The sequence below is a fragment of the Larus michahellis genome, chromosome 1 (assembly GCF_964199755.1).
Source record: "Larus michahellis chromosome 1, bLarMic1.1, whole genome shotgun sequence".
Taxonomy (NCBI): Eukaryota; Metazoa; Chordata; class Aves; order Charadriiformes; family Laridae; genus Larus; species Larus michahellis.
In genome coordinates, this window is record NC_133896.1 from 154,252,675 (window position 1) to 154,273,355 (window position 20,681).

At 38.3% G+C, this 20,681-nt stretch overlaps 1 protein-coding gene across 1 annotated transcript in view; it reads left to right on the forward strand.

The window, feature by feature from the left end:
• The window catches only part of NCK2 (NCK adaptor protein 2), an 88,076-nt gene that overhangs the window by 47,617 nt on the left and 19,778 nt on the right, over nucleotides 1-20,681 (forward strand). The window contains exon 3 of the mRNA XM_074560331.1: nucleotides 7,360-7,601. Within this exon, the coding sequence (XP_074416432.1) occupies nucleotides 7,376-7,601 (226 nt within the window). The 5' untranslated portion in view covers nucleotides 7,360-7,375. The remainder of the gene's footprint in view (nucleotides 1-7,359; nucleotides 7,602-20,681) is intronic.

Genomic DNA, 20,681 nt, shown 5'->3' on the forward strand with positions numbered 1-20,681 from the left:
CTGGGCCTGCCTGGCAGCTGGCTCTTAATCTGTGCGGCTTTGGGTAGGCCTAAATCAGGAGCTCAAATGAAGTGAAAAAGGTACAGGAAAAAATAGTTTGTTCATGCCTATCTTCCTTAAAACCCTTCTAATAAGTACTAATTGCACATCCATAATCTGCTGGTATGCTCTGTGGGCTTTTAGAGGGGGTCCTTTCTTTCTTTCCTTTTATTTTTCTTTAGGATTAGAGTTCATCTCACTAGTTCGTGGTGTTATTAAGGATGTCTAATTTGTGCTTTCAAATTAGTGGCACAACTGTAACTCCCCAGAACTTCTTCATTGCTCCAAATTTTCCTCAGAGTTGACGCTAAAGCTGTAAAAGCTTTGTGGACAGTTCTTAATCTTGGGATTCATTTGAAGATTAAAAGTGTTTAATTTTTCTTATTATTTTTATACCCTAGTTATTGACAGAGAAGAAAATGGTTGTCACTGTAAAATAATCCAATAGCATAGAAATAAGTATTAAACATTCTTTTCTTACATTACGTGCAGGAAACTTAATGTTCGGCCTAATTCTTTACTTATTCTATTGATAATATCTAATTTATTCCAGATGCAATTTAATGACTTTTTATGGTTCTTAATGAGCTGAGCTGCACTTCTTTTGATACCTTCAGTTTGCATTTCCTGACTTGAGCTTGTTGCTATCAGTTTTTCCTTTTCAAAGAAAGGACACAGAAAACCTCTAGAGCTTTTTACATCACTTTTTAAACAGAATATTCTTTTAACCTTGTAATACTTCATTCATAAATGCTAAATTGTGGGAGTAGGTTGGGAAATGTAATAAAATGTTCCTCCTTTGCAGTGGATTTATTGCCATCTTTGTTCATGTTTATTCTTTACAGTTTCCACTCATCCTTGCTTTCAGCTTTGTAAAACTGACCCTCCTAAAGTACCGACAGAAGCTTCTATTGATTGTGACTGTGTCTTCAGTTTGCACATCAAAGTAAATTAGATAATAATCTCTTGCACTTACTCAGCTATCACTTTTAGTTCAGTAGTCAATGCATCCTAATGAGACCTAATAGTGAAATACCCCAAATTAATTGTCAAGCTTGTGTTAAAACCGTCAGCAATTTAGGCAGCCCAGGTATGTGGGTTTTTTTCTGCTCGGGTATCGGTTTGACACCTCAAAACTGCATAGCCAGATGATGAATGTTTAGTCACTACAGCTATTTAGTTAACTTTCTTTAAAAGAAGGGAGAAGTATTCTTACAGTAATTTTTGGTGCAGTGACCTCTTTCCAAATAAATGTGTCCCTTGAGGTGGATTGACGCACATTACATGCAATATTAAAGTGTTAAACTGCAGAAGCAGTTAGACATGGTGGCCTTTATGTGATCCATCTTCATTTGTCTGAGCACCAGCAAATAGCCCGTGTAGCAAAGCATGGAAAGGGTTTTACTGGTTTTAACACGGGGCACTGTTTGCCATAATTTGTGTCAGCTTGTTTACTCTTTTTTTATACTTCCGCATTTTGAGATTTTCTTGTAGCAATCATTAGAAATAGTACATTTTACTTGTTTTAAGTTAACTTTGGACTTTGCCTGAAGGAGATGATACTTTCCCATTTTTACAAACATGCATACTTTAAGTGTCAAAAATGCTGTGTTCTACTGGAAATAGCTAAAAGTATCGCCAAAAGGTGCATTCTTTTACCACAAGTTTTCATTTGAATTCACATTTCTGTTCTTTTTAATGCCTTCTGAGCTCTGTCTTTGAGTTTGGTGCTTACTGATCCTCAAGAACAGAGTGAAACAATCTCAAATGCAGAGATGCACTTTTTTGAAACGTTTCTGTATGTCAAAACTATTCACTCAGGCTGATTTAAAAAAAAAAAACAAAACAAAACAAAAAACAACTAACCACACACCCACACACACCACAAAGAAAACAACTAAGTGAAAACAAAGCTTCAAACCTCCTGAAACAGTAGGCAGGCTAATCGGAGATTGCATCTTCATAAGAAAGCTTCAGACTTAGCGTGTACTTCAGATAAAGTGTTTTAATACAAATTATTCTACTAACATAATCCAGTAAGCACATCCGGTCACTGTAAAAGAGGCCTTGATAGAAAGAGACTTTTTTTTTTTTAATTTTCCACAACTGTGTTACCTTAGAAGACCAAATATTGCCTGTTTGCTTCTGAAAGATTAATCAAGTGGACACCAGATAGGTGGCCCATCACTGCAGAGTTCAATACCCATTTTGATTTCCAGAGTTTGGGGGCAGCAGAAGAGGTTGTTCAGCCTTCAAATCTTAGAGCAAACCATGATATGTCATTAGTTATCTTTTAATTCTCCCAAGACAATTAACTAAATATTGTACAGTAATTATGTCTTATGTAATACCATATAACAATTATGTGTTTTATGCTCATCATTGTCATGTAAAAGCCTCCGTATCCATTTAGTACCTTTCTTTCAGTGTGTTTTAAGAGGACATCCAATTCCAGAACAGTCTGTTATATCAATTGTCACTTCCTATTAATAGAATTTTTGCTTGTTCCCTTGGTGAGGGATTAAATTTCAAGCATTACTGTCAGTCATTTTTCAGACATGTTTCTTTTTTGCAAAATAAGTTGTGAACAGGGGGAGCAACTGCTGCTTTTCTCACTGCATCGTTAAAGATCAACCATACCTCCCGTTTGCGGTATCCGAACTAACTGTGTCCCTGACGCAACCCTGAGTCTTCCTCCTGAAGGCAGGAGATGCTGCTTTTCTGCCCATCATTGGGTCAGGGCGTTAAACTAGTGGGAGTGTTAACTTATGTCAGTCTACAGAAGATTCTAGTTCAGGTGGCATGCTGGGATGGATCCTTTATCATTGTAGGAGAAACATATATGGGGGGAAAAAAATAATCCGGGCCTGGTAAAAGAAGATGAGATCTGCGTAACAATTATATATAGTTTGATATTTAAAATAACATCAGATTTCCCATGAAAAATCACGAGCATATTTACTAGGGAGCAAATTCTCTTAAGTTCTACACTTAAGTTTCCATAGTCTCGAATATTGTTTGCATAGTTTAGTTTTAAGCATTGTTTCAAAACGGCATAGCTGTTTGTTTGTCTTTGCGGGTATTTTTTCAGCCATTGATAACTTTTGAATCGATAGTTTGTTGAGCATAGCCTTTTCCTTTCTGGACTTTTCTGATACAGTCTATGCAGGAGCTGCAGTAGTAGATATTCCACTGATGTCTGCCTTTGTTCTGCCTTAGGGTTAGCAAATGTCCCTCACCTGTCTGAGAAGGCTTTCAGTACAGTCTTCTTATGACTGACTTTACCTTGGCTGGGTTCTTGTTCACTGTCTTCCCAGCCTGGCAGGTTTTTCGGTTTTCCCTCTCTCTCCCAAGCACGTTTTTTGTGTTAGAACGTTTTACATGTGGTTCTGCAGTAGGGCAAGAAGACAGGACTCGTCTCCTAACAAAACCTAAATTGGAGGGAAGAAACAAAATGTCTGAAAGTACCTGAGCTCCATCTAATTAGTTGTAACATTTCAGCAATATTGGTAAAATAAATTAGTTTGCGTCCACTGCTAGGAAGTGCTGGCTTTAAAAGGGATTGGAAGTGTGTATTGGTCACATAGTTAATACAAGAATTACTTTTCGAGGGTCTGGGTTCTGGAGTTTTGTTTGTTTGCTTGTTTAGTGGGGTGTCTTTGGGCTTTTTGCCTTTTTTTTTTTCTTTTTATTTAAAAAACTGCAGTTGGAAGTTGGATTGCCGTAAAAGTAAAGCAAATGACTGCTTGATACAGTAAGCTAAAGCCCAAGGCCATACATATGCTTTTTAAAGCAAAACAATCTTGTACTGAGAAATGGCTGTGTTACGTTTCATAAATTTACAGTTCCTTGCATAGGTCTTTCAAAGCTTTTCACTGGTACTTCTTAAAGTAGGGGGGGTATTATCCTATCGGCTATGAGGCGAAGACTCTGTATTTAAGCGCTGGAACTTTTGAGCTTTTTGAGGAGGAACATTCCAGAAGATTGTACACTCTTAGCAGTAATGGTTTTTCATTTTCTTGATGTGAAGGAGTCTTGTGTTAACATTAGAATCTATGAGGACTCTGATATTTTTTTATTGTGCGGTCTATAAGCAAAATAGTTAAGAAATTCCAAGCACATGTTGAGTTTTATGGGGTGCTCAGATGCTTTGGAAGGTTGTATTACTGTTTTTTCCTTATGTTTTTCCCCAAATCTAGTTAAGTCATTTGCTTCTAATCTTTTGTTTGGCACACAGCTGTGTTGCAGAAGTATTTCAAAACTATTAATTCTACATCCCCCCTTCTGGGGAACAAATGTGTCCTTATTCACATACAAGGAAATCTTAGCTCTGCAAATGTCACAGGAAGAACCTTATTGTCCTTGATGGAGCCAGTCTAATGATGTAACCAGAAGAAAGTAATTTTAAGAACTGTAGTACTAATTCCCCCCATTAAAGAAAAACAAAAAACAAAACAAAACCAAACCAAAAAACAACCAAAAAAAACCCAACAAAAAACCAAGCACAAAACAAAGCAACAAAAAAACCTCCACTACCCAAACCCTAAAAAACCAGCGCAACCGAACTCCTCCACAGACATGCAAACATCTTTAAATGACCAAATGTTTAGCTGCAATTATATGATGCATTTTGGCTGGTTATAATCCTGTCCCCAGTTGAGTAGGAATGCGCGTGCCATTAAACATTCAGCAAAACCTGGAGTATTTTACTGAAATGGGTTCTGCGTGAGCGTGCCACTTGAGAAACTTGGCTTCCCCATGCTTCTGCCAAAATTGCATCATGCAAGGGGTCTGCTCGTGAAATGACATTGTTTCCCATGCAGAGTGGCAGTTTTACACATCAACAATAACTGGAATTGTAGAAATCAGGTAGCCTGGGGTTCCCTGTCCTGAGTGAATTTCGGAGGACTGTATAGTTGCCGTCGTCAGCCCTGACGTGTGGTCTCTTCCCATGCTTCTGTCCTTGCCCAACACCTTGGGGAAACACTTGGTGACTCTTACAACACAGGCCAATTATTTTTTGCTTCAGAGGGATGGGAAGAGTTTAATAGCTTTCTGTGAGTCGCTAGTCAAATATTATGCCTAATGTGTTTTTTATTATTAATATACTGTAATATTGATAGATAATTTTAACTTGCCTGTGTTGTGAAAATAACCTTTTTAGAAGTGGAGCCTGTGTGGTGGCAACATCAGCTAACTGCATTGATGGTGTCCTATTTCTTCATGTTCTCCATGTCCCCAGGAACAGTAAGAATTGACCATTTTACAATTGCTGAGATAAAATAAACCAATCTAAACTGGAGAGAGAGATCATATTGACAACACTGGCCTCCAGAACGTGCTTGATTGCAGTCCCCCTGTGGCTACATCAGCTTATCGACCTGCAGGCTATCTGTCCATTTTATGTGAGTCAGAAACCAGGGCAGTTTATTGGAGACTGCGGTCCAAAGCTCAGGCTCTCCTATGTCATTGTCAGATGGGATTATTATTTTAGGGTAAAAAAATTGTTGAAGGTTGTAGTGATTTATTTCTTGTAAACTCATCAATTCCACCTGCATAAGTCACAGCCTGTTTGAACTGTAAGGGTTGTGTTTATTCTCAATTATTCAAAACATAGTAACTTGTTTCTGAATTTATCTTGGGACTCTCAGCTATGCAAACTCACATTGGAACGCTGTTTTAATTTTTGTATGTTCCTTTTTGTTTTCTAATTGGAAAATGAGAACTTAAGCCTGTTGATTTCAGCTTCGGATTTTCAAAAATGTCATCCTACCTTGGCCATGAGGGGTGACGTTGCTGGTGCTTTCCAGAGCTTTGCTGTCAAATAGTTTAGCAACTATAGCTCAACCCTATACGGTGCTCTTCTGGAAACAAAAATTGTAAGAGGCGGCTATTAAATTATAATAGAGTCCTATTTTTCTTTGAAAGAGTAGACTGCTCGGCTGTCTAGTTTTTTTAATTATCTTTTTGTCACCTAAACTATTAGGTATCAGAGTTCATAGGGTTGTGGACTGCTAAGAACTAGGCAACAAAGTCAAATCATGTTAAAAATATCCTTGGACATTAGTAGTTTAAAGTACTCTGGGACGTGTTTACACTACTGTGTACTTTAAAGGAAATCTACAGCTTTTACTTAAAAAAAAAAAGAAAAAAATCTGCTACACTGATTTTCAAATATATTCTTACCTCCCAGTCTCTCCCATCCTCCTTCGCTTCCCTCTTCCCCCAAAAAACCCTGTCAGCAAGTAGAAAATTTTAGGTAACTTTTCAGAATTTAGAGGATAAAATCAACGTGTTTTGGTTGGCATTGTAATATGTTTGGATGTCACTGGCATGGGACTTTTCTCTTTCTTGCACACTATTGTGCTCCCTCACGTTGTTCCCAGTAATGACTGGGGTGCGTAGGAAAACATGGAATCATACAGCTGTCTTTATGCAGCTGACAAATAGCTTTGGAAAAGATCATTCTTGTTACAGGTAAGTAAAAAAAAAAAAAAAAAAAAAAAAAAAAAGAAAAACCAACTCATTCAGTCTTAACAGAAATCTGTGTAAGTTTCAGGTTGGGAAGAAAGGAAATGCAGTCGAGGAAAGCACAGTGGATACTCTTCACCCCACTGACTTGTGTCTGGTGCAGGACTGCAGTGAACCGGGATCTTCCCGGGAGCAAAGGCTTCTCGTAAAATGCAGTCTTGTGCTGCCTGCACAGAACATTGTGAGCAAGGGCTTACTAAAGAGAGCACCCTCTTCTTGGTGGCAGATTTCTCTGCCGAGTTACATTGCTTCTTGAAGTATTTTTAAATTCCTACAAAAAAAAGAATGGATAACTTTGTTTAAATGCAAAAAAACCCACATATAAATGATATGTTAGTATGAGGATGAGAAACTAGGGCAGAAGGAAAGTATATTTTTGGAATGCTGCTGTTTTTGTTTTTTTTTTCTCAGATCAGAACTTTGATTGCCAGGTGTGGGATAGTTTTATAGTGCTATATGCAAAAACTAAATAGGTTTTATAAATTAGCCTTTATTAATGTATATCTGAATAATGTTTTATATACATTCAGAGGAAGTGAGCGTAATACATTATAACTAGAATTTACTATTGAGGTGTTGTCATATTTTAGTGGCAGAAAAAGCAAGAAAGGTCAATAGGACTTCCCTTATTTTTAAAAGAGGAGATCCAATCTATGAGTTTTTCTCTGTATGACATTCTCATTTTGCCTTACCCTTTTCTTGCTTATTTCAGAAGAACTCAAAGAAAAAACTGAGTAAGGATTACATGATATAATTTACCGATGAGCATGTTTTAATATTTCCTTGCAGAAGGACTCCATGAAAGATGACAGAAGAAGTTATTGTTATTGCAAAGTGGGATTACACTGCACAGCAGGACCAAGAACTTGACATCAAGAAAAATGAGCGTCTTTGGCTATTAGATGATTCCAAGACATGGTGGAGGGTAAGAAACGCGGCCAACAAAACGGGATATGTGCCATCAAATTATGTGGAGCGAAAAAACAGCTTGAAGAAAGGTTCTCTGGTTAAAAATCTAAAAGACACATTGGGTAAGTACTTTTTGTATTTTGGAAGAAGTTTAGTAGACATGATGGGTTTCAGATTGGGAATGTAATGTTGCATATAAATATTTTTAACATGCTTGTTTGGATTTTCTGAATCCTTAGTGTGAGGTGACATTCTGGATCATGGAGGGAGGGAGAGAGCAAGCAGGGGCGGGAGGAGAATCATGTGGAAAAATCTTAACAGGTTTTCTCGTATCACATCCAGGAGAATAAGATGTTAGTTTTGTTCCAGTTTGTCAGAGGTTGTGTATTCTCAGTGGCTGAAGAACTGTGTTCTCATTGAGATATCAACTGCTGATTGTCTCCTCTCATGCCAAGTCCTCTCACTCAGAAGTAGAAGGATGTAAACTGGATTGTTCAGCATAGCTATCATAGCAAAGCTGAATCACTGTATGCATGGGATTGTATGATGTGGCTATGTGCAGTGTCAGGGGTTAAGTTCCTGTGGGCCCAGGCGTTTCTTCTGCTTCCAACTCCTTAATATGTACTCTGTTCTATACTTGCACATAAATTCTTCACAACTATGTATCACATGTATAAAATAATATACTTTTGAAAAAATTTGAGTGTATTTTGAAGAAATATATTTGGAAGTCATGTGACATGAATTTTTTTGTCTTTATTTTTGCAATGATTTTTAATGGCCTTAAATTACTAGAAAATAAAAGGCTTTGCATATGGCTAGAAAAAGTTAAACATAGCAGTAAGTGATCATTTTACTTATAGAGGCAAAAAAACCCCCAAAACTCTACTAGTGGTATTTTGGGATTCAATGAATAAAACAGAAACAGATATGCACCTGGAGGTGTTTTGAGGTTATTTTTTCTTGTGTTTTGGTTTTTGCCTGTGTTTTGTGAAGTCTGCCATAGGGCAGACTTGCTCTGTTGCAGTTTGCTGCAAAAAATACTGGCTCTTCAACAGAGAAATCAGAATTTGGGATTGGACTTGGTAGAAAGCCAAAAAGGTTCACTTAAAAATAACATGACAATAGCTCGTGTAGGTTTATCGCAGGCGTCCTGTGCTAGTGTTGTGTCTCACAGGTTAGGTTTCTCGGTCACTACTTCATTACGGTGTCCTCTATTGCTGAGCTGCCATAAAGTACGTGGTAATTGAGGGCTACAGGATGGGTGGCAGGCAAACAAGGTTATCACAAGATTTGCGATAGTAATATTGAAAATCGTAGGCTTTTCTACAGGTACTCTTGGAATATACTCATTACAGTGCCAGCAAGTGTTACTATGACTTCTCAAAGATTTGTTTAAAGAATAAGCTCCAACATCAATTAACTAGTTAAAATCGAAATCCCAGTTGTGACTTTAAGCTCCTTTTATATGGATTTATGTTATTTTAAAATACATACATACATATATATTTTGTCTAAAAGCTGTTTTATGAAAGGATTGCATTTCTGTTGTGAACATATCAAGTGTTTGTGTAAAATTCGGACAGTATTTACTTGATATAAAGAAACACATTTTTATTTATATCCAACAGAAAGGTGTTTAAGTGAAGGAACAGAGATCTGTCCTAGCATATATACATGTTTACCTCCCTGATCTTAACAAAGCTGCGTGCTGCAGGATGCTTCACTTCACTATGGTGGCGACCGATGAAACAGTGTGAGAAAATAATTTGGTGGTTTCACGGCCGAGCCTTTGCATACGTCGCATCTTCCAAACCTCAGCCCTTTGCACACACTTACACAGGTTTTTAAGTTCTGAAGGACTGTTACAATCTACTGATTCCCCTGTACTTTTTCAAATAGTTTTCTCGATGCGTTTGTTCAGCCGAGGCAGAAAATAACATGTGGTGGAGCCTAGCTTTTTCTTTTGTGGTGACCACATGTAGCTGTTAAACATACAGAGTGCAAAGCACCTCATGCTTGCACATCCTGTGACAGTGAGAAACTGCCTCAGCCATACCCAACCCACAAATTGGCTCAGGATATTCTTAACACCCCCCAAAAATGTTGGTGCTTAAGAGTATTCTTTTTTTTTATAGTTTAAGTGAACTGCTTAGCATAATGAAACTTAGGTCTGTGCTGTGCACCACGTATCTGTACAATTTTCTTTTTACCTTTCCTGAATTGGAGTCCTCAACTAAACTATAGTCTTTAAGTCTTGCTTGTCGTCTTGTACGGTAATTTCCTATTCAGAACAAGAAGAGCATGTGTCTTTCCTTGGAGGATCCTTTGTTCTGAGAGGCCATTAAAAAATGCACTTTTTTTCCTTTTTTTAACAAAGGCTTGCAAATTGCAAGGCTGATGCTTGATCTAGTGAAACAGCGTTTGAAAGTTTTGCTGCGCGCAGTGAAACAAGTTCTTAAGTTCTCTTTGTAGAAATACGTCTATTTGTCTCATCAAACGTGCCTTTCCTAAGATCGCAAGAAAATTCACATTAAAATACCCACTAACCCAGCACAGATGGGAGTGGCGGTCAGGAGCATTAGTCCGTAAACCAAACCTGTTTCCAGCTTCAATCTTGAAGCTATTACCAAAATGTCGGGTACTGAACTGAAAATAAAAATAAAAAATTGTCATTTAATAATCAGCCAATAATGAATGTTAAGACTTGTGAAATCTCAGGAGAGAAAGAGCAGACCCTTAGCTGCTTCCAGTGACAAGGCTAGCGGGCTTTTAAGGAGAGGGACCTGACATACCTGGACCCACCTTTCATAGTTGTGGTTCTCCAGCAAACGGAGCAATCCCATGGAGATGTGCTTTTCCCTACCTCTTCTTTAATCGATTACATTTCCTTGCGTTCAAACATATTTCATCTGAAAGCATTGTTATCGCACAAATGATGTAGTGTGTTGTCTATGTGATAGCCCATAGCTATCTGCCACTCCTGTGCTTATCCACTGTAATTACCGGTGGTTGATTTATAAATCCTTCTAGATATTCAATAAATATGAAAAGTACCAGCCATAGTTCAAATTGTGGCAGACACCATAAGAGCTATTACTGTTTAATTAATAGTCCCCATAGTTGGCTGTTGAAGGTGCATCATCTAAATAGTTCTTAATCCATTTAGTCCGTGTTCTAATGAAAGTTTATGGCACCAGTTAATACATCAGTGTCTTATACATAAAAAGCCAAATACACTATGAAAGTTTACTACCTTTACAAAGCTGCCTTTATCAGGAAAACTTTTAATCTCATCAGAGAATGAAGTCATGCCTTCTAATTTTCCTGGAACTCAGTTGACCGTCATTAATTGGATCTCAGTCCTTGAATATGTTATTAATAGAATCCCATCAGCTTTACCATTGTTTGGCTTGTGGTTGGTGGAAGGTTAATGGGTGTGTGGGTACCTAGAACACGCAGCTTGGGGGTTTAAAACATCAGCCCGTTTTCAGCAATTTCTTAAGGCTTATGGAATTTCCATTGTATTTTACCTTTTTTTTTTTTTTTTTTAAAAAGAACATCAGGAAATAAAACGTGCTCAGAGCCAGCTCTTTTAAATGTGTCAGGTGCATGTTAAAATGCTGATTAACACTTGATTAGCATACGTACATTAAATCAGTTACTTGTGGACTGAAAAACAGCTCACCTCAAATCTCAAATGACCCTTAGTAATTTCTGACTTTTGGATCATCCAACATCTTTTTACAAAACAATAGCCTTTTCTGCACCATTCACTTATTCCGTATATGGTATCTTCTTTTAGTCCTGTCATCCGGGAATTTTTCCAAAACCTTTAGCTTTCCTTAAGTGACTTGGAGACATTTCTAGACTTGTAATTTTTCTGTTGATGCCTGTCTGTTTTTATCACTTTTCTGTTTGATACATGTTACTTCTGCATTTATAAAACTCTTTCTTGAGTGAACTCTAAGGGATATATAGCTACAGCAGACCAGTTTTAATTATGGAAATGTAGCGTATAGGCCACCTATTAAGTCTTTTAAATGATTCATCTTCTCATTCCCTTTTTTGTCTTAACTGAGTGATACTGCGAGTAAAAAGTTAATGGCAATTTAGCCATTTCAAATTACCCTCTTCTGTTTGCTCATATTGAATGAAATCTGCTAATTATTACTATTCTTAAGGCAAAAGCCAGCTTCCAGGCCTGTGATTAAAATTTCATCTTCATTCATTATAATGAAGTTTAAAATAGTTTCTTTGTACAGCATTTCTTTTATGGGGAGGGTATTTTTTTTTTTATACATTTCAATTAAGTCTTGCTAAGCCAGAGGCCTCCAGCATGTGTCTTCCAAACTGTAATTTTCTGAAATATAGTTCTTCCCATGCACTGGGGGTGGGAAGGAATTCCCGTACCCATTTGGATGGAGAGGGTGTTTGCCAGCACCACCCCCAGAGCTGCCTCTGACTGCGGCTCCACGGGTTTCCCCTTCTGCAGCAAAGATGATCTCTATGCTTGCTGGTTCGTCTCTGTCGTGCCGAACAGAAACCTTATCTGAAAGAAGCAATAATAATTAGGAAGCCAGTTGTTTGTGTAAGCAAAATAAAACTTCTGCATTTTTTCCATCCCTTTGCAAGTCATTTTCCTGGCAACAGCACAACTCCCCAGGCAGCAGCATGCCACGGGTGACTGATGCGTGCGATCCAGCAGCAGGGTGCCATTTTCATGGGAATCCATGATTTTCTGACTGTTACTGCTTTTGCTTCACAACCAGTACTGCATAATAGGGATTTCTTAAGGTGTCTGGTGTTGCTCCCTTTAGCGAACAACCGCATAAGAAACCTTGAAGGTATTTCCACTCGCTTCTTGGTGTGGATTTTTGAACAGATGCCCAGCAAACGAAAGAAAGTTTATTAAAAGGTATTGAAAGAGAGATCGGAGGCAAAGAATAGAGGAGATGTGTTTGCAAAATGTGTAGAAACAATAGAAACACTAGACATGAGTGTTGGCAATGATGGCAAATAACAGTAATCTTGATAACATTTCACAGAGATATTTAAGTTGCCTGAGAAACTCTTCAAATCACTTCTTTATTAAGCTTCTGTAAGTCTGTAAAACATTTCAGTAACTTTTTTAGTTTTAATTTACTCAGTGTAACAGATTTTCACGTGGAAAGTAAGAATTGCCGAGTAATATGTAAAGTACAGAAACGAGTCCTTATTTGCATTACTGTTCCTAGTACGTTATTTCAGAAGTGTTGTGAGTGTCCAGGAGTATTTCTTGTGTTTGTCAGCCTTGTCTACCTGGGTCAATCTGTAGATCTGTGCAGCAGTTCCTGAGTGCTATATATACTGTTGCTTCCAGGAATCAATGGTTTTACACCTCTCCCCTTCTCCCCTGGTTATTTTTATTTATTTATGAATGTGAAAAAAACATTTTCACATAACTTCACATTTTCCCATTTGAGAGCTACTTAATACCACCTTCACCATGCCTTTCTGGAAATTGTCAGGGAAGTTAGCTCTTTTTTCTTTAGACAGTCACTGCGTAGTAACAAGCAGAAATGTGGAATAGGTAATTTCTTAATCCAGTGTTTTCTTAACACTGGAAAACATGGTTGGTTAAGAGGTTTACTGTATTTCCTTTTTAGATACAAATATTTCATCTCAAATATAAACTATTGCCATCATAGTTCTGCATAACATGGTCATGAAATCTCCTTCTCCAAATAAGTCATCAACCTTTAACACTCTTGTGTGTGGGTTAGTGGTCTTTATGTTTTTCGTTTTGTTTTTGGTGTTGAGGATTTTTTTTTCTTTTTTTTAAAATATCTTAGTGGCCCAATTTCAGTAGTTCTGACATGGTATGTCTAGTAAATTTAAGAGCTATCTGTTAAAGAAAAGCTCTTTGTACAAGGTGGTATTATGACATTCATGAAATCGCTTCTAAATCTTTTCTTGACTACTGAAATTTGATGACTACTTAAGTCTTTCACTGGTGAAAGTTACTTAGGTGACTGTAATTGCTGTGGTTTTTAACTGAACTTTTCCCAGTTCTTCAGCACTAGTTATTAGAAGTGTAATCGTGAGAAGCATGCACAGTATTTCTGGCACAGTCGTAGCTATAAACTGAGTCTTCTGTACTCTTTGCTTGATGAATTTGTGTTTGTTTATCAGCAAACTGCCTTAGCCATATTAGCTGCAAGATCGCAGAAAACACATTAAATTGGCAGTATGACCAAGTACGAGTTTGAAAATATTTCTATTAGTTCTTAATTAGTTGTTCTCAATTCTGGTATTTTCTGGACACTATATGAGTATAAAATTTACTACAGAATGAAAGAGTGGTGGAAATAAGAATAAATATGGTATCATTGTATAATAAGTACATTGTTGTATAGCACAGCCTCTTAAGTCTTGTAGAGCTCATGTTAATAAAAACAGAGCTGCCATATAAGACAAGTTATTTTAATCTCTTTAGAACTTTGAGTTCCCGATGTTGTTGGACTTCCTTGTCATAGACCTGTAAGAAATGCTAGTCTTTCCACTCAAATGCAGGCATTTAATAAATTTGATTTAAAAAAAAAAAAAAACAAAAACAAATAACCAACTAACCTTCAGAACTTTCTATGGTATCTAGCTACTCGTCAAGTTATTTATCATGCATAAAGGTTTCTAAGAAGGAATGATATGAATTCTTTTCTTTAGTCAAACATCTCTAGTTGAAGTTAGCAGTAAAATTTCCTTGTAGAAATTCAACACAAGTAAGAGTATTTCTCCTGTGTCACTTTATGTTGCTTTGAAGCTTTCTAGCTTGTCAGAAAATGTGGACATGGCAGTAGTGTCACGTCTGACATGTCTCTTGGAGCACTGGATGAGGGTAAGTCGTCTGTATTGGCACTTTAAAACAGTCAATATACAGGAATTTAAGTTCATCTTTACAGAGAGGAAGTAGTCGAAGTTTTTATATACGACACAAATTCTTCCTCAGTTTCCAAGAGTAGCTTATTCCATGCTTGAATTTGTTCAGCAAAAGCACTTTCGCTGATGTGCTTCATCCTGTTTTTTAGTTGCATTGCTCAAAGTATGTTTGTTTGTGGGGCAGCATGGCAACAGTGGTGACTCTTCACCAGTGATGAAATTAAGGAACATGGTTTTGTGGTAGCAAGAGAAGCTGATGGGAAATCTGTTTAGGTGTGTTGTCCTTGGTGGTTTGGAAAAAAAAAAAAAAAAGCTGGAACAATTGCGTTTCTTCCATCATCACAGTAATAATAGATCAGTCTGTTTGCATGGATTACTGTCATTAGATTCTGAGAAAGGAGAAATGGGAGATACTCACAGTGATTTCAAAACAAAGGAGATTTCTTTCATTCCCATCTAGAGCATGTAGAGTTAGGAGCTGGCAGTGCTGATACCACTGGAGTGGTAGCAGATGACTTGTATAATAAGGAATTCAAATGCCTTGCTACTTTCTGGAAACATACCTGCCTCCTGATCATCATCAAAACCTAGACTTAGCTTAAGTGGCTATTTTCAGTTCATTGATGATCTTTGAAGATCTAGAGAACACGTTCAATAGCATTAGCTTTGCACAGTGAAAATGATACAAGAAGATATTGTTGACATGGTAAGGTCTGCTATCTTACTATCAATTTGATTATACACAATGGCAGATGAATATGTTCATTTTGAATTAGTGTTACTATTATGCATGTTAAAATAGTTACCCAGAATGCAAAACAAACTCACAAATTCATGGTTATGGACCTATTTTATGCCTGTAAAAATTTAAATAACTTCATGCATATCAACTATGTCCAGTGAAAGGAGTATTAAAGGAATTGAAGTCTCTGCTTTGTGGAACTAAGATCTGACTTTCTAAAAAATACCATGTTATAATTCCTAAAGGAACATGTGTTTAAGAAGGAAAAAAAAATCTGAAATTGCAGAGCAGACTAGTGCAAAAAGCTCCCTAAAACCCAAATGAAAATAAAACACAAACTTCATGACCTGCAGCAAAAAGACTTGAAAGCAAGTTGGTAGATATTCTGGAGAACTCAAGGTACAGAGTAATGCTTCTTTTACTGCTTGATAAAGGACTTTCTGTGCCGGATGTATGCATCAGGCCCTTTATCTGATGCAAGGTGAAAAGCCAAAAGCAGCACTGAAAGCAGAACCTGCAGCTTTTTTGCAGTGCCCCGAGCTCCAGTGATAGCTGGAGATGGGAGCAGAAGTTTGCTCCTTTTTCAGTTTACAATTCCATGTATTTTATTCTGCTGAAAGTTAGTCTTACGTGAATTATTTATTGGGGTGGATTATTTAAAGGATTTGCTGCTTCAAGTGTTTGAAACAAACATATAGGAAAACATGATGTGTTCTACCTTTCAGCAGATTTTTCAAATATGGCGATTGCAGTAAAATGTTGTAAGGCTGAAGGCATAAAGAAATCTGGCTGGTTTTAGTTCACATTGAGTGAATAAATTTGTTCTTTGTATTGTATTAGAAGTTTTGTGTTGTAGGTACTTCTCTCCCACCTCCCCATGCAGTGTGTGCTTATACGCTTACAGGTACAATTTGACATTACAGATGGCAGAACGAGTTTTGATTTTAGTCATTATGTTTTGAAAAGATGAAAGGATCGCCTTAATTCAATGTGGCTGCATGTACTGGTGTCTTTGGTGGTATTACTTCCCTCAGCTGTCACCTTCAAGGACCCTTGGTTTTGCCCTTCTCTGAGCCAGTTATGTTTTAACATGTAATGGTGTTTGGCCTTAGAGCAAGCCCAAAAAATTAGCTCCCAAGGTAGTTTTGTTGTTCCCTAATAAAGAGAGTCACCCGCATTGCCGGTAGCTCTTCCTACACCTTGTTCCAGCCGTGGAGGCAGAGCCTTTTGCTCTTTCACGTTAGAAGTTTGTGTCTGAACCCTCAACTCTTTTGATGTTTCATTTTTTCCATAGAATAAAATCCTTTAAGCAATCTGCTAATTATGTCTCCTCTTCTGAGGCGGTGAAATAGAGTATGTTTGGGTTTTTTTTCCCAAGTAGTGCCTTGTACTGGTTTTCTTGCATTGTGTTCCCTTCTGTCCTCCTTTCCCTCAGGTTCCTGGGAGGAGCAAAGTCAGCTGAAGCAGCAAAACCAGGGCTGCAGCGTGGGTCACCGCATTGCGCCCTACTGCCTGGTTTGGACCCTTCCCATAAGCATGTGCTTATGGGGAGATGCAGTCACCACAGTTCTTCAGAAAATGTGATCTCGGCACACTCTGCGTACTGTCTTCTCCTTTAGCTTCACGTCCTAGCGTGTGAAGGTGGCAGCAGAGAAGAATCAGTCAACAGTTAGCTGATTTTGAGGTCTGCAGAGTATAGCTGGGTCACCCTTCTGAAGACCGAGCTGCGATGGCCAGCAAAAATCACTAGCCTGTATATGTATGCTCAGGGACACTATTTTCCAAAGAATTCCAGTGACTTCTCTTTCTACCATCTTAGCATTATCGGGGAATTAGTCTCATTTAGATGTGAGTATTTCCTCCAATATACATCCCTAAATAATTCTTTCAATATTGCCAAATCTCTTTTTTTTTTGAGGCCTTGGGCTGTCTTAACATTTAGTCTTCCAGGGTCTTTTGGAGGATTAATTTGTTTCTTTTTCTCTATGTGTTTCCACTCGGGTTCCATTGCTTTCTGTTTCTCAGGTTTTTTGAAGACCTCAACAGTAGGTGGCCATTCTGTGAAATGTTTTCATACCATGCAAACAAAATTTCTAAATTAGCATTCACACCAAAAAAAAAAAAAAAAGGGCTTTGTCTTAGAATGTACAAGAGAAGATTTCCTTCCTTTTTCTGAGTCTCAAAAATGTTTTGTTTTGTGGAGTACATCCATAGAGCAGGAATCAAGATGCATGCAAAGTATGCAGACACCCAGCATAAACCTGCTCTGGGAGAGAAAACGACCATTTCTGTTGTTTTTAAGGAGGATGGTTCCTGTGGCAGAGATGGCTTTCTTTGAGAGTCACTTCAGTGGTAAACATGATCGTTTACTGACAAGTAGTTTTTGTGGTCTCAGCAAACAAATTTGGACAGACACCGCTCTTAATGTGAACGGGTGGTCAGGTTGGCGGGGCAGGTGTTCAGGGGTGCTCTTTCTACCAGGTGACTATTTGTAGCTGTATTTTGCACCAGAAAGTTGATTTAGAAGTTTGGCCGTAGGCAGTCTAAACTATACGCAATCGTCGCCATCACTCCTGCTTAGCAGTCTTTGGGACCTTGTAAATGAAAGAAAAGGGTAAGCAGAAGAAAAAAAGAAAGGGAAAATGTATTTTGATGTAGTGAAAACGCTGTTGTTCTAGTGCATGGGCTCTACAAATTTACAAACCCATAAGATTTTTTTAATTGTTCATTCAGGAAGTTGTTCTCCAGAACAGGAGATAAATTTATATTACTTACTTATAAATTTTATATTACTTACTAATTCATTACAGAATAAATTGTTTTAGTTTGTGTGTGAGTGTGGGGTTTTGTGTTTTGGTTCTGAGGGCCAAACCTCGGAGGAGACAGGCTGTTTTGTTAAACAAGCCATTTTCCCCTGTTACTTCCCCTTCAGTGATGGGGAGGCCTGGTTTTGCATCTGTAGTTGCAAATAACCTGAAAGCCCTTGATTAGTGAAGCCATAGGCATTACAACTGAGCGAGGAAGTTAGTAAAGAAAAGGTGGTATTTACTTTGCTTTCTTTTCCTAAAAGGAGCTTTGAATAAAATTGCCGATCTATGACTGGCTTCTAAGGGTTTCTGAGGTTTCCAAAGAAAAAAGTAATACACCCCTTGGATTTTCTTGTAACATGGTATTTAATGTTTGAAAACATTTATATAGCATTGTCATTTGGACCTCACGGTAGAATTGCAAAGGCTTTACATCATGCTTGGTGTTGGTATGGGCCAGCTGGAGTAAAACACTGTAACCTCAAAGAGTAGCTGACCGTGTTACATTCAGGGGGTACTGTCCTGAGTGTTTCGCTGCTGAGAGATTTAGTCAGCATATGCATCATCATCTTCTAATGCATGTCTTTTGAGTTGAGGAGCTGTATAATTACAGCTTTGTAATTTATCTCTTCAGGTTTAGGCTTGACGATCTGAACTTCAATCTGTATTTCTAACACCTATTAAGTCTTTCATTTTCATGTACAGAATTGAGAGCAAATTTGAGTAAACAAGAAGTGGAAAGTCCAAATTAGTACTATAATTACCCATATCCAGAATAGGATCTCAGTTCCATCTCAGTTATCTGGAACAGTCCTTAAATTTGAGGGTCATCATCTTTACATTCAGGGTAATCTAGTTTGTACTTGCTGTATTATTTATTTTTTTTTAATAAAAAATTGAGTGGGTTCACGTTAGCAAGTTGGATTTATACCCTGAGCTGTCCTGTGCACCTCTTTGAGTTCATATAAATGTGAGAAAACTAAATATAAATCATCTTTCCATCAAATGCTGGAGGAGGAAGGGAAACATAAGCCACTGTGTACTTACTGAGGCACAGGAGCATGTATTGGTGTAGACAGTTTGGAGCACCTCACGGTGATTAGGGATTTCTTCGTCAATGTTCTGTTAATGTACATCAAGGGAACAGAAAGTACCGGGGAGTCCTACAGGGCTACTGTGCCTTTTTCCCATAATTTATAAATATGTTCTTAACCTAAGGCAGCCCTATCATTCTAAGGTAGTCATGGTTATTTTCCCTTATCGTGGACATCCTACAAAATCAAGAGAGCATCATTAATGCCAACCTCATGAAGTTCAACAAGGCCAAGTGCAAGGTCCTCCATCTGGGTCGGGGCAATCCCAAGCACCGATATAGGCTGGGCAGTGACTGGCTTGAGAGCAGCCCTGAAGAAAAGGACTTGGGGGTGCTGGTAGATGAAAGGCTCAACATGAGCCGTCAGTGTGCACTAGCAGCCCAGAAAGCCAATCGTATCCTGGGCTGCATCAGGAGAAGCGTGGCCAGCAGGTCGAGGGAGGTGATTCTTCCCCTCTACTCCACTCTCGTGAGACCCCACCTGGAGTACTGCGTCCAATTCTGGAGCCCCTACTACAAGAGAGATATGGATGTGCTGGAACATGTTCAGAGAAGGGCCATGAGGATGATCAGAGGGATGGAGCACCTCTCCTATGAGGACAGACTGAGAGAGTTGGGGTTGTTCAGTCTGGAGAAAAGAAGGCTCCGAGGAGACCTTATAGTGGCCTACCAGTATCTTAAGGGGCCTACAAGAAAGCTGGTGAGGGACTTTTTAGGATGTCAGGTAATGGTAGGACTAGAGGGAATGGATTAAAACTAGAGCTGGGATGATTCAGACTGGACGTTAGGAAGAAGTTCTTCACCACGAGGGTGGTGAGACACTGGAACATGTTGCCCAGAGAGCTGGTGGAAACCCCATCCCTGGAAGTGTTCAAGGCCAGGCTGGATGGGGCTCTGAGCAACCTGATCTAGTGGGAGGTGTCCCTGCCCATGGCAGGGGGTTGGAACTAGATGATCTTTAAGGTCCCTTCCAACCCTAACGATTCTATGATTAATAAGATTACAAAGTAGATGGAAATATCTTTAAATGATCACTATTTGAAAGCAAAGACGGTGTATTTAAAGCAAGCTGTCTTCTGTTTAAATTTGTAGACAGAAAATGGAACCACGGATCTTGAGAAACCCTATTCATTTTGTATGCCTTCTACTTGAGACTGAGACAGCAGTTTTCCTGTTCTATAGAGGATGTAAAAACACAAGGCCATTTTAAATTTGCCTAGTACGACTTCATCTACTTCACACTTCCACTGGGGTGCTTCCACTGGTACATGACGGGGTTGATGGAAGCCTTCGGATCATATGTTTGATGCCTTTGGAAACATCCCTTTCATTTTAAGCTCTTGGTCTAAAATGCACTGGGTACCGGAAACTTGTTATCTGGTACAGGAATTTGAATGTGCTTTTCCTGATAACAGATAGGCATGTTTAACACAGTCTAAATTACAAGAATTAATGAAGTAGTTGTTTTTAATATGGTTGTTGAGTTGATTTCTTTATGGAAGCCTCCATGGAAAATAGTGTTTGATGTATGGGAAACTTTGACACTACTTTTTCCTGTATTTTAAAAACATAGTGTTAAAGCAGCCTGGTTGTGGAAATGTCAGAATTTCACTTTGACATTTAAAGAAGAGCTTCCATTTTC